This window comes from Fringilla coelebs (genome assembly GCF_963513975.1).
Source record: "Fringilla coelebs genome assembly, chromosome: 6".
Lineage (NCBI taxonomy): Eukaryota > Metazoa > Chordata > Aves > Passeriformes > Fringillidae > Fringilla > Fringilla coelebs.
In genome coordinates this window covers 49956158-49971311 of record NC_140034.1, presented here as the reverse complement: position 1 = coordinate 49971311, position 15154 = coordinate 49956158, and the positions used below count along the sequence as shown (strand labels likewise).

At 38.6% G+C, this 15154-nt stretch overlaps 1 protein-coding gene across 1 annotated transcript in view; it reads right to left on the bottom strand.

The window, feature by feature from the left end:
- Positions 1–4568: 4568 nt before the first annotated feature.
- SOX6 (SRY-box transcription factor 6) overlaps positions 4569–15154 on the bottom strand; it is a 259381-nt gene continuing 248795 nt past the window's right edge. Inside the window, exon 15 of the mRNA XM_084207918.1 lies at positions 4569–9991. Coding sequence (XP_084064044.1) covers positions 9688–9991 — 304 coding nt within the window. The 3' untranslated portion in view covers positions 4569–9687. The remainder of the gene's footprint in view (positions 9992–15154) is intronic.

The following is a 15154-nucleotide window of genomic DNA, read 5'->3' as shown; positions in this document are numbered from 1 at the left end:
TCTGTTAAGTTTTAACCAGATCCTGCAAAAATTGAGAGAAGTTTATCATCCTAAGCATTTTGGATCATACAAGGGACTTTGCAATTCAGTTGAACATAAACTGACTGTTTTCCCTGATTTTCTTCCATTAAAAAGAATAAAATAGGGCTGTTGCAAAACTCCTTATCAAGGCTGTTCATTGGGATGCAAACTTAACTGTTTGTTTGCCCTCAGCCATTTCATCCACCAAAATACCAGCCTGTGTTCCTGCCTGGGAAAGGGTGGTGCACATCAACAGCCCAAGACAATTACTGTGAGTGCTGAGGAACACCAGAATGAGGTGCAGATGTTGGCCAAATTCAGATGCTCTCATTAGCTGTTATCTCTTGTTGCAACAGTGGAACATAAACCTACTGGGCCAGGAGGACTAGGAGTCTAATCCACTAAGACAGTTGCTGTGTTTTCAATTTTGTAACCTATTTGTGATTAATTAGTTGTGAACATACAGTAGCCAGAAAGAAATTATTAGCCATCATGGGGGTTTAGTGGCAGAGACACCTTTCCACTTGGTGATTGCAGTGTCTTGGGGGCTAGGGTTCTGCTGCACGGCTCTGGATCATTGCAGAATATCTCTATTTTCTGATTTTGAAATACAATCCCTGTGGCCTGACTTAAAAGAAAGCTTGGTCATGCATCTGAAGTGTGAGGTACCTTACTCATAAACTTAAAGCTAGAAGTTTTGGAAGTAATGCGAGAGTTGGGGTTTTACACTTAATGCTTGCAAGTTTTGAGCTCACATCCCACTTTTGAAGCTTAAATTAAAATGCCTGCCTGGTTTCTTCACACATCTTGAGAGTCCAGAAGAGTGGAAAAAAAAAAAAAGACACAAATAATCAGTATGCTTTTCTTTTGTAATTTGATAATTTGAGGAGCATTATTTAAAGCTGTAATAATAACCTTTTTTCTTATCTAGTGATCCTTTGCTGATGAAATACAACAGCAACTAGAAGTCCAAGAGGTTTCAATAGAAGTTAGAGAAGCTTTTAAACTTTGTGGTGTCAAAGCAAATTAAATTGTCCCTAAGTAGTCCTTAATACAGCTGACCACAGCGATTTCTACAGGGCAATTATGGTTTAGTGTGTCAGTCATCCAGCAGGCATTAATACAAAGCAGAACAGCTCTGAAGAAGTTTGTTATGGACTGTCATGTCAAGGAGACCAGTGCTAGCCTGAAACGGCCTTGATATTATTAGAACTTACTGAGGGTCAGATTCCAATTAATCCACAGATTTAACAGTCCTCTGCTGTAGTGGGTCTTGGCACAATTAAGGAATAACAGAGGACAGGAAGGATACTTCCTGGCAGCCAATGACCAATGGCAGTATTTGAAGGCCCTTAACCCAGCTGGTCATTAACTGCTCAGAGACACAACCTGGAGCTCATATTTTCTATTATAAACCATATATTAAAGATATAAATCAACTACCACGTTTTCCTCCTCCTCCCAATCCCTATGAGCTGCTGCTGTTGGGCTACCACGGTAGCAGTTAATCACCACGGGAAAATCCCAGCAGGGAAACAGGCTCGTGCTGTACCTTGGAATCTTGAAAACCCCAAACTGCAGCCATCCTGAGGGCTCCCAGGGAACCTGCAGCTGGTGAGCAGAGTTTGGGCTCAGCCAGAGGGAGAAACATCTCAGAGCAGGAGAAAGGACCAGAGCGGCAGGGGCACCTCAGTTCATCATGTTTGTTGTGCTCTGTCACTTGTTTGGTGCTTCCAGTGCAGTAGGGCCCTCCTGTGATGACTGGAATAACCATGGTAACTTAGGATCTTATTTATTATATTTGTTGCAGCAAGCTGGTCAGAGGTGCTGGGGAGACCAGCACCAGGAAAAAGCAATGTGCTGCTCTTGCTCTATGGGTTAGCCCCTAACACACAGCCTTGTCCAGAAGAGCGCTGTACATGTGGAGACAACCCCCTGTCCTGTGTGGCAATTAGTGCACATTTCTTTTAGGCTGACACCTAGAGATGTCACATGAACAGTTTGTGCCTTACTGCTGCAGGAAGCAGTGACCTTTTGTAGCTCTTGCTTGGTTTGATTTTCATTGTGCTGGTGTAACAACCTAGCTGACAGCATCAGTGTGTTCCAGATTACTGATCAGTCCTCACAGCTGCAGATTCTGGTAAGAAAAACTGCATGGCAACAGGTGTGTGGGCAGAACAGAGGAAATAAATTGAATTAAATTTCACAAGTCAATATTTATGTATTTCTCCATCATAACATGTTGGTCAGACTCCTCATTACCATCCACTGTTGACTCTGAAGTATTCCACCACACAGATTCATAGTGCAGAATGTCATTTTTAGAAAGCCCATGTATGATGCTCTCCCCAAGGAAGAAAGGATTCTGTCCCAGTTGGATGTTTCAGGGTGGTTTGTGCACCAGCTGAAACTTGACTAGAATCTGATGTCATGTACCACCAAAAGGCTCTGTTACATTTCTGCTCCAGTACAGGATGCTTCCATGTAATTTATTATTTTCCTATGAGAACCATGACTAATTGCTAAGTCAGAAGCCAATCCCAACACACCAATGGCAGCAATTTACAGACATGGCAATATGGCAACTATAGGCTTTTTGCTATTTAACTTGGGTTAGTTTGTTTAAAGTTATATGCAGCGGAAAAGGGGAAGGCAAAGGAAGAAGAAACATGAGAACTGTTTTGTCTCATTTCTACTCACTGAAAACCCTGCTGAGATTATGTTGCTACCAACAGCATTTCCCGCACACAAAATTGACAGTATTCGGTGTATATTGTCAAATTAGATTGGTTATCATGCATGTCTTTTACAGCATATGGTGTTAATGGATTTCAGAGGCTGAAAAAATGCCTTCATGGACTAGAAAGGCATGGGCAGAACATAAGAGCGGTAAAATTCAGTCACCAAATTTACAGGAGGCCAACTGAACAGGCCTAGCTGCATTTTCCCATCGACTCATCGTGCTCAGTCTTTAATACTAAACTCAAAGGAACAAGGGATGCATAGAAGAAATCAAACACACGTTTCGTAAAACAAAATTTATCTTTAATTTGTAAGTGTCAACAGCAGTACAAAAGATGGAGTGATGGTGAATAGATTAAGGGTAGAGAGGACAGTCTTGAGGTAAATGAGCATAAATAGGCAGTCTTATAGACACTCCCCTGAGGGGTCTAAACCCCTATCATGGCATATACTGTATCACCCAAGGATGACATGTTTAACATATCAGGAAAGCACCTTGTGCAAAAAAAAAAAAAAAAAAAAAAAAAAGAAGAAAAAAAATTTTTAAAAATCCCTCCCACCCGAAACATGTAGGTAAGGTGCCAACGTACACCAGAACATACTGTATATGGACAGTGTCTTTCAATTTTGTCTTTTCCATCAATAACTGAGGCAGAGGAGGAGAAGACTCTTAAAAGTACCACTGAAAGATTATTTAATATTTAATTTACCTCACGTCAATACTGCACAACAAAATCCAAGAAGTCTGTTTATGCAATGAAGCAGAGCTAAGAATAACTATTCTCTTTTTTAATCTGAGAACAGATTTTTTTTTCTTAAATCAATATCCTTAGCAAACTTTTTTCTTTCTTTTTTTTTTTTTTCTTTTTACTGTATCAAGAGGAGAGTGTGAGATGTGATGGCAACCTTTAAGTTCATTTAAAAACTTTACACTGGACTGTACAAGATTTTTTTTTTTTTGATAAACTATTTACATTTTCAGACTTTAAAACATATTCAAAGCAGCAATAGACACTAGTTTTTCCTCTAAACGCCCAAATAATTACCGGCCATGGGCCCAGGTAGGTACCTGCACTGTATATAGAATTTCTACAAAGAAAACCTGCCCATTAAGTAGCCAGTGGCTGTTAAACAAGCAGCCCTCGCCAGTAAGAGCTGCACCCACGGTGTTGCTATAGGAATCAAAGCATAGTACCTTGTCAAGAGAGTCTCAGTTGTCCCAACAGCTCTACACAAACTTTACAATTTGAAACAGCAGCTAGCATGTCAGTCCAGCATGTCAGTGAATTGTGCTGATTAAATTAACATAGAGTACAATCTCACAATATACATCACAAACAAATTACAATGTCAGGAAATAAGAGTTACAGTAAGATAAGTTATGTAGTAACAGCTTATAAGCTTGTCTTAATGTAATAAAAAAAAATTTTACATGGGAAATACAATAATGAATGAACATAAATGCTAAGCATTCTAGTTTGCTACAAGCTGAAGAAAGGTACAAGAAAAAAAAACCAACATTGCTTTCTGGAAAGCAAAACACAAATGACAAAGGAAGACAAACGGAGAATGCACACTAGCAGGTCTGCAATGTGCAGCATACAAACAGTTAAATATTTGCACATTCCCCATATTCCAAGAGCACCAAGGACCTCACTTGTGGTTTTTAGAAAGCGGAAATTACAAAGCAAGCCATGTCACTAAGTTGCTTTATAGCTTTCATATTGCCATAAATACCAATTTGATAAGTTTTCCTTCAGCCCAGTTCACCCCACCCTACCCCATTTTACCCAGCGTGTGAAATCTCAGAATACTTCTTTTTCACCATTTCCAACAATTCTGGTAGTTAGGAAAGGGCGTCGGATTAAAATGAAATTATTTTGCATATACATTGTCTTTTCCTTCTGTAGCAGGGCATTGCTATATTTCAAAAATGTAGCTTGATCTGAGAAAAATCACAGATTTTGATGGGTTCTACAAGGAAAAAAATGTTTAAAAGAAGTTTTTTTTAAAGGAAAAAGTGTTTTGGAAATGATCAAATGGGGTCATATAGTATCATTCTTTTAAAAGAACATGCTTAAGTGCCACCTTGAATCTTAAAAAAGCATGCAAAACACCAAGGGGTCCAAGCCCATTCATTAACTTCTCATAAAAACATGAAGAACTCTATCATACATCCTGCTGGCTGCATCTCCAGTGCAGTTGTTCTTACTGAGGCCCTGGCTCAGCCAAGCTCCCCGCACTGAGCACCAACACTGTGCTGCTCCTCGTGACCGCCGCGGAAGCACTGACGTGCTCCAGGTCAGGCAGGCAGGTAGGTGTTTTTCTGGGGGAGGATGGGGTCTAAATCTTGTAGAATGTTTTGCTGGGAGATGATTTTGAAATGCCATGCCTTTCACGTGGCCAAAAAACAAAATGCAGAAAGCCAGCCCGGTGATTGCATGGCCCTGGGAGGTGGTTGTGTTGTGTTTATCCAAAGCCGAGGATGCTCACAGCTGGCCGCTGTGCACTTTGCCCAGGGTGGTGTGTTTATCGGGGCTAATGCTGCTGTTGAGTTTGCATTTCCATCCCAGAGCCATCCCTCTGTTTTTTCCCTCCCCCTGCACCTGAGTGCACCTATTTAGGAGCACTGTGTCGGGATCCTGGGAAGGCTCAGCAGGTGGTTTCACAAGCTAAATGGTGATGCCCAAACATACAGGCTGACCAGAATCCGGCCCGCTCTCCAGACTTGTTTCTGCACATAAACCCTGGAAAGCAGTATGGTTTCAGTTGGAACCTTTCTCTTCCATTTTTATAAAGTAAGAAGTGAACTATTCTGGCTGGTACCAGACTGTTTGGGGAATCTCCTTCTCTTGAATATCAGTATTTAATAATTTTCCAAAAGAAAATATATTGTATCTGTTAATTAAATAAACTGTTCACAGAGAAAATTGTAGTACTATATTAGTGCTCCTGAATGGAGTTATTTTTCCAGTCAGTTTCTAAGGGGCCTCAAACACAAAGCTTAAGAAGCAACTCCATGATTCTTCTTTGTGTATTGTGTGAACAATTTCTCTGATGTTGTAGCCTAATGTAACAATATCATGATTAAACGGATGTACAACACAAAGGTTGGATATCACTGAGTCTTGCCTGAATTGCAAGGGCCATTTCAGTCATTTTACTCTTTCGGGGATATGCTTTGGACTTCCAAATGCCGTTCTCGTTAAGTAAAATATCTCATTGGTTTTACTTGGATTCAGAAGACTGTGTTTCCCATCAAATGTAGCCAAAATTTGGCATGTTTCATGTATCAACTTTCTAAAAAAGAAGAAAGTATTCCCTGTTTGTGGAATACACTATTAAAAATCAGAGAGAGCACAAGTGAGGCATCTTGCTGTCCCAGCTACAGGTCCACAATACTGCGCTCACACTGCGGGTGTAAATTCAGCATCTACATGAGGTACAGTGACTTGTCAGCATTTAATATGGACCAACATACACTGATATAGAACAAAAGTAAATACATAACTTATACTTCACTAAGTATCCATGAACAAAAAATAAAATTCTATTTCCTATGTTATATTTACACAATTTAAAAAAAAAATCTAAAATGAGATGGCAAATTCATCAAAAAACTTTGTTTTGAGCTCCGATTAATAAAGTAAAAATGTTGGGTTTCATCCTTATGATTGTCCTTCCTTGATTTCTACTGACATTTTAGAGCCAATGTCGGCTAATAAATAGAATAACACGCTCATAGGCACAATTCAGATTCAAATATGTTCCTCCCACTCCCCCAGCCAGTAAATGCAATTTTTACCAGCTGGTGATTCCTGAACAGCCAGTCATTTTCGAGAATGTGGCTTTAACATACAGAGCATCAGCATTGAGGCAGGGCTGGAGCTAAAACAAAGTGTTCATACATACATGTATTTTGCATAAATAAATGAAATAACAAGACATAAAAATGACTCAAATCCGGCAACTGTGAGGCAGGCCCACACGAGTCGAAACAGATGACTTTTGTTCATGTAGTTTTCGTACAACAGTTTCACATTAGTCAGAAGTGATAAAAAATACCATTTATATCCAGTGCTTATAACACTTACGAAACAACATCTGTGAGTGTGTGTTTTTTTTGTACTACAAGCAAAATCAAGTTTCAGTCCTAAAGAACAGTCCTTTGTTCTCCACAAGCCTGCAGAATATTATTTTGGCATGGTCATAAAATTAAAAAAAAAAAAAAAAATTAACCAACTAATCTAAATGTTTGCCTTTGTGCAAAAAAATAATTACATAAAATACAATGCTAGCAATACAGCATTCTACCTATGCAACAAAACCAGGAAAAAAAGAGAGCAAGAGAGAAAGAAAGTGACGGGGGGAGAGGGAGAGATACTTCTAACTGGAGAATTATGTAAGACATTAATAAATAGTCTTTTTTTTTTTTTTCTATGAAATAATGATGTCCTCCCCCCAATCTGAGCTGAATGTATTAATACCAGTTCAAATTCCCAAGCTATTTTAAGAACAAAAGACCACTTTCTATCAGTACCTTAGCCAGCTTAAAGAGGACGCTCACCAGCTAATGACACAGCATATGCCTTTGAAGACTTGGCTAGACCAGTTTATTGCTTATTAGACATGGACTCAGAACACAGTTAAATAAATATTAAAAATATAGCTTTTTTTGTTCCAAATTACAAAATGGTCAGAGAAATTTGACCATTGTGTTTCTATGCCATTACCTTTATAAATTGTCCTGTAAATTGAACAATCTTCTTTGTCTCAGGGGGGTCGTTCTCTCACATAGAAACGTGATTCCTACAGTGGCAAAAATGGCTGTTTCTGACAGGACAGGGATCAGTGGGGCTGTCAGGAAGGAGACTGCTCCTCCACAGAGGCATTGCAGCTCACAGGAGTGTCTGCAGAGCAGGAGGTGCCAGGACAGCCAGACTAACACAGGCTCCTTGTGTTGTCCTAAGGAAAACCTGCGCAACTCCATGAGAAGATGCTCCAGACTTCCCGAGGAGCTGCTTTAGGCCCCCTGGTACCTCTCAGCCTGAGCCTGAATTTATCACCAGTGTGCTGAACACAGCCAATTCCAAATAAAAGAGTGGAGGATCTTCAGCACAGTTATACCTCAGGCCTATTGGAACTGTATATATATATATACAGTGATCTATTTGTGAACAGGAGTGGAGTATGAGGGGAAAAATTAAAGGCAGTTTCTCCTCTGTCTTTAAAATCTAACAGATTCACAATCTTTGAATTGAATCTTGCATATTTCCCAGAATTTTCTCCAGTAATTGCATTATTTCTAGAAGTAATACAAACAGAAATTTTAATTTCTATAGCACCTTACGTCCAAAGATCCCAAAGCAATTGACAAGTCACGCTCCCACATGACTAATACACAATAAATATTTTTGATGACCCATTTTCCCCCCTTTGCAATTAGTTATCTGAGTGTCCCTCCCTCCCCCACTTGGAGTCTCACAAATAAGTCACTGCATAAATACTTAAGGTAGCACAGTTCCTTCAGGTGGCAATGGAACATGATGTTCAGAGCCATGATTTGCCACAGATTCCTCAGGCCCTAAAAATTCAGCACGGTGTACTGTAAATGCAGTTTGGATTTTACATCTGCCCTCGCTGTCTAAGTGTAGAGGTTTATAACTATAAACACATTTTTAGGGGTATTTTTACTCTCTGTACATATAAAAGTACTCACTTTATTTTGCAATAGATATAGCAGAGTGTTTCCAAGCGCTCCTTGAACGTACAGTGTTAGAGGAACAAGTGAATTTCTCACTCATAAAGGTCATGTTCATTTTAGTAGCAGGTGCACTTTTATTTTCATATACCTGTGTGATTTAGGGAGGGGGAAAGAAGAGGCTCTTTAAAATATCAATAAGGAATTGTAAGTGTAATGCCACCAACTGTACTTTTAAAAATAAATATTAAGTATTTGGACCCTTGACATTCTGGAATGAATAAATTATTTAAGAGAAAATGTGTTAAGACTGAATGCAAGGGTTAGAAGCAAAGGGGTAGAGAATGTAATCAGAGGTGGCCTCACACTGCTAAGACAGGCCTGTCCATAGCTGGTGATCGCTCTTTTGTGCTTACTTAAAATTTCACACTAATGGCACATCAAGAGGCAAAAGCAATTGGGCACATGCACTATGGCAACCATGTTCACTAATTAAGAATATCCTGTCTCCAGATTCCTGAGTACTTTACCATATTCTGGAAAAAAATTAGGTTTCATATATAATTGTTTTTTTAAGATGCCAAAGGATTGTCTAAGACTTTACAGTGTCTCCTTTAAGACTTTTTTGTTTAAATGTTAAGATTCAAAAGTTATGAAAAGTTTGGCACATCAGAAGTTCAGCTATACATATGGAAAAAAAAATGGAATTCAGAGACTATTTTTTAAAGACAAGCTATGATGCACAGGTGTGCACACTTGCGGACTTGTTCTGTTTCACAATATGAAATCTGCAGTTTTTGTTTTCTAAAATAATCCAGAATAAAAACACATTCACAACCTGTAGGCTGGCACAGCATACCTGAGTGAGAATGTATAACCCCCATCTAAAACAGTAACTCAAACCTTTATCAGCATCCAAACGGAAAAAGACAAAAGGTAAGACTTGTAAGACAGCTATTGATTCATATAAGTTCTCAAGTCCTGATGTCTGATATTTATGTCTTCATCTAAATTAAAAAAACAAAACAAAACAAAAACAAAAAAAAACCCAAGTTCATGAAAAATTAGGGAAACAATCTGTCTCACACAATAAACATTTAAGACCATTCTGCTGATGTAACTGTAGGAGCCACACATGCATGCAGGCTCTTTAAGAACTTTTGTTCAAAAAAACCCCAAAAAAACCCAAATGAGTCTGAGTACTTTAATTCTGTGAACACTCCTCAGTTGGCACTGACTGCCTCATGGGCTTCGTTTTCACTACTATAGTCTGATTTGGGATCATCCTCATAGTCCTCGTACATTTCTATTTCATCCTCTCCGTTGATCATTTCGTTTCCAGGGAGGCTTCCGCTGTCCGTCTTCATACCATAAGTGCTCTGGATGACAGGGATGCTGGGCTCAGGGCTGGCAGAGGTGCTGGAGCAATCTGATGTCATCTGAGGGGACGGCGTGGTGGTGGCCATGGTAATAGCACCAGGGTAGACAACTCCTGTTCCCGTGGTGATTGGAATCTGAGGCTGTTGTCTGCGAGGAAAAACAAGAGGGAAGTGTCACTGCCTGTGCCTAGAGGAGGGAAGACATTCTGCATGTCCAAAGGAAAGAAAAGCAGGTGGTTTCCTAGAAAGGCTCCATGTATTCCTCTGGTATTGGCTCATTATCTCCCCCGAAGGACAACTGGGAACTGAAGTGTTTTCAGTCACTACCAGACATCCTTTCATGTACTGTACGTCTTTATTCAAACCATAAGACAAACTGGCACTTGGACAGAGACCATCAAAAGGCTTCAGGCACCCTGTCATGCCTGCCTGACACTCTAGACACCTGGTATCCAAAATCTAAACCCTCTAAACTCATGGCAAGAGCTTCTGTTAGTGAGAGGACCTCAAGATTACCTAAAACAGTCGAGAGAAACTGAAGTATCTAATTTACTGTATAAGTACCAAGTAGACTCCTATGGCACTTGGGCATTCTTTTGACATTTGATTGCTGGCTTTTGATTTTAATTTGGATCCATCATCAGGATGCCATTTGCTTTTCAGGATTTTATGTGTAAGATGGGGCTTTTGAAGCCAAGTACTTGATAAAAAAGAAAACAAATCTGCTCTGGAAGATGCTGACTTTGTATTGACTAGTTATTGAACATACGTGCCTTTTTGCATAATCTAGTTAAAGAATCATACATTTCCATGTATTTCCAACCTTCTTTAGAGCAATATTGACTCAGTAACAGTGAACTATTCTAGATTTCAGCAGGAGAAACAGTGTCAGGTATGTTTGAATAGTCTAAGGAATCTGCCACTTGACCACTATGTCATTCCATGCTAAATTCAAAAGGACATTTTATAAACCAGTCTCACAATCTCCTAATCATTGGCTAAATCAATACAGAAGATAATGTTAAGCTTATTTAAAAAACTCGAAATGTCGAGTCTTTATTGTTCATTGATCAAACGCTAATTTTGATAAATATCACACTAGAGAGTTACAGGGAAGCTGCAGTCCTTTGGGTTTGGGTAGTGGTGCACTGAAATCACGAACACCCTGTGTAGCACACCACTGAAACAGTTTGCAGTCCTGCCACGGCTGGTACTGCTAGCCTGACTCTTACAGCCTCTGCACAGCTTGAGAAATTCAAACATCTGTTGTGTAAGTCTCGTACACCTGGCTAGCAGCGAGCAGAAACGCAGTAATTCATTTGACACAGTCATTATACTCCTGTTTGCAAATGATGATTTGCAGATGATTTACAAACAGCTTGGGATTTTTCACTAAATTTTCACTTTTTAAATGGTCTGATAAATGTTCTGTGAAAACAATTTTCAGCCAATGTATTTGCTTGCAAGTGATTTTCTGCAAACATCTTTCAATACTTTATCCATAAAATTGAACACCTACCTCACATGGGAACATTCCTGGTTTAGGATTGCATGTTTTCAGGAGTATAAGCTATTACTGCTAAAAACCCACAAGTATCTCCTCCACAACTTTTAGGCACAGAAAATGTTCACATTAATGAATGTTTCCACAAAGCAAAGGAAAAAGAAACCCACACATGGTCAACACAAAAATATATGTAGTTGTCACCAGGCCATACACACTTAATTCTTTCTGATCTGCCCAACTAATAATCTTTCAGCAGTATTTCTCAGAATAAATAAATTCACAAAACAAAACATCACCAGTTGTTCATCGAAGAACACCATCATATCAGTGCCAAATGATACTTTGAGAAAAGTTTTTACAACTCCTGTAACAGAGGTTGTAGAACTGACTCAAAGAATGATTGTAATGTCATCTGTAACACAGGCAAAGCTGCTGCTGTGTTACAGATAACATTAAGTATCAGAACACTAATATCCACCTCCAAACCTCCCCTCCCCAAAAGGTTTATGTTTTTTCAGAAGCAAATTGTCTTTTTACAAACAGCAAGAACAATTTTAAAAGTCTGCTCAAGACAATGCTGCGACATATGTTGATGAAGTGATGGTTATCAGTTTTAAGGCCTAAAGGACAGAGAAATCCTGGTATTGAAAACTCAGTCAGCAGAACTCTTCTGCACATCCACATTTCTGTAGGACTGGGTACACTTGTCCAAGTACCACCATTTCCAAGTATACATGGAGGTGGTCATCTGAGCATAAAGAAGCCAAATTCCCAGCAGTACTTTTACTTGGGAGCACACCAGGCAAATGCATGGCAAGCTACTGAATGAATCTAATTGTCAAAGAACTTCATTGGTATAGCAGGAAAGTTAAAGGCTTACTGAATTTGTCATTCATAAATGCAGTCCTTTTTTACATGTTAAACAAAAATCAGACATGCTGTGCATGCCTGCTGCTGGCTGGGTAATAACTTTAAATTACCTATATCTCACTGTGGAACTGTAAACATGTGGTAACTGTACCACCTAATTGGAAAGGGTCTCAAATTGCTACCCATTTGCTAGCAAAAATTTTGCTAGCACTTAAACATGGGCACCTACACACCCCCAGTAACTGGACACCTACCCCTGATTTAATACCTGTTATTATTTAGAGCTGATCAGGTTGTCACTGTAAATTCTGCTCTAGTTGCTACATTACCAGAAAGTCTTCTTTTAAAATATCACAAATTATGTGGATGGCATATGTTACTAAAGATGAGTGTTATCATTTCCTAAGTAATTAAGTTCTCGTGGGGAGGAAAACAGAGGATTTGTATAAATTCCCACTACTCTCCCTGAAAGGAAGAGTTGGAGTTTCTAACCTACAACTCTGGCCATTATGTTTTCTTATATTTGTAGATCTTAAAGGCATTCATGGTATTGGAGTCTTTTATTACATTAAAGTCCACACATTTAATCATTGCCTCTAGCTAGAGTTTTACCAATCACAGAACCTTGGAGGGGGGAGACAAAAACATACTTTACCTGCAAGCTACAGGTTACAATTCAGCTCAGTTGCACATGGAAGTTTTCTGCCTGTTAAGATTTCCAGAAAGCAACATTAATCTTCTGGTCTCTTCAGAGCCATGAGGAATGGTGGCACATCTCTACCTGTCCTGGATTCAAACCACTCCTGTCCCCATCATCTCCTCTTTCACAAAGAAATCCTCATGCGGACAATTGCCAGGGGTCACTCTCCTCTGCCCTGCCAGCACTGATAACTTGTCTGTCTACTCTGGTGCTTAAGATTTGGCCCAAAATATTTAAGTAAATAGAAAAATGTAAGTAACATGAAAATTCTTAGCCAAACTGACCTACTCACAAATTTGTGGCATTAATATTCTTACTATTTTTCTGGAGAACGTTCCTCTTTTGACTTTTGCCAAACCAGGCAAACATTTAAATTGGCAAATTACCATTGTTTTCTGATCCCTTCCCAACCATTTTCTGACGGCTATTTAAATGTCTGAAGCAGAAATTGATTGCATCAAGCAAAATGCTCATATGTTACACACCCCTGAAACTTACATTCCCATAAGGAATGAAATAACAGTAAATCTCACAAAAGCACCCATTGTGTACTTGCTTTAAGTTCAAGCTACAGGAGTATAATATTACAGACTTATTCAAAACCATAGCCTAGCAACATTCAGGCTATGTGTGTACAGTAGTTATAAACACTATAAAGGCTTTATTCTAAACATCTTAGTCTGGTAAAGCACAGGAAAAAAGGTTGCTGCTTACATCATTTTGCCGAGAAATGTATATAGCATATACTTCTATTTAAAGTGTATTAGACTGTAAAAATGACTGAGCAATGAATTATCTTTGTAAGACAAGGCAACAAAAGACAGACTCAACTTAAAATATCTGAATTTATGGCTTATATATGATCCATTTGTTAGCTCACATTTATTCATGCATTACAAAAAACTACTATTGAGGATAAATTGTAAATCACTTGAAGTCTGTTTGGGATTAACTTTTGCTGAAGGTATCATTCCCAAGTTCCATTAATAATTTTACTATTAAAAATAACTCAATTATTTTAAAGACATAGCTGGCTCCAGATTCAGCTTCCCCTATATTGATAGCAGCAATTTTTTAACATACTCTGCATTAAAGATGAATTATTTCTGTATATTATCTGCCTCATTTGGAACAAAATTCATGTAGGGATGCAATAGAAGGCCTGCACACGCTGTAAGTTCCTCTCTGTTTTTTAGAATACTTGGCAGTTCACAGATTTTGTTCTGTTAGATATATAACAATTATCTGAAAACATTAATCTCCTAGCCAATTTATTCCAAGAAATCTTCATTCTCATTCAATTCTTTGGAGGTTTTTCTTCCAAAATCAGAGCAGAACCTAGCCATTCATTAGCTTAGTTCTCTATTTTATTTTAATCCTGTCTAGTTTGTATTTTAAATCCTGTCTAGTTTGTATCTTGAAATTCTTTAAACTCCCTTTTTGCATCTCACCAAAGTTTGTGAAAGACTGTGGTTCAGTGAAGTGAGTAGTACGAGCCTTTTGCAACAAAAAAGTTTGAGCCATGGAAAACTCCATGTTTGTGGTGGCTAACATATAGCAGAATTATCCTATGTTAGCCAGTGGCTCACCTAAGGGAATCTGACAGGAATTAGCCTTTACTGGATTGTCTAAATCACAAATGTACATTTGGTATAAGAAAAATGCAAACACAATTATGAAAAATATATTTTTTTCCTTGCTTTTTATTATTTCCTTTAGCCACCTGCTCTGAATGTGTATCTGACTCTTCACACATCTCTTACTTATCTTTTTATTCTGTGATGATATTTTGTTGCCATTTTGGTGAGCCCATTCCCAATTTAATTGGTTTGTTCTTTAAAAAAAAAAAAAAGGCAACAAAAAAACCCAAGCAGTACTTCAAGCAGTATGAAGCACTTGGCACATTTTATTGGAGTCTATTTTGTACTTTTGTTCTCTATCTTCCTCTGAAATATTTACTGTAAACACAGAGCATATTCAATCCGAAAAACCACATTTGTCTCTTGTTTCACTCTGAAGAGGAAACAGCATCTCAACTCTCACGTCTACAGTTCTGAAGGACGATTTATGTTGTTCCATCAAAACAGTGGAAAAATAATGGGGGTGTGAGGTCAGTTAGGAAAACTGTTCCAGCTGATGCTTTATGTGATATTTATGTTAAACACAGGGAAGAGTAAGTTTAAGAAGCTGATGGGCTCAGTTACTGTGTTTCACTTAGTTATAATCTGATTTGG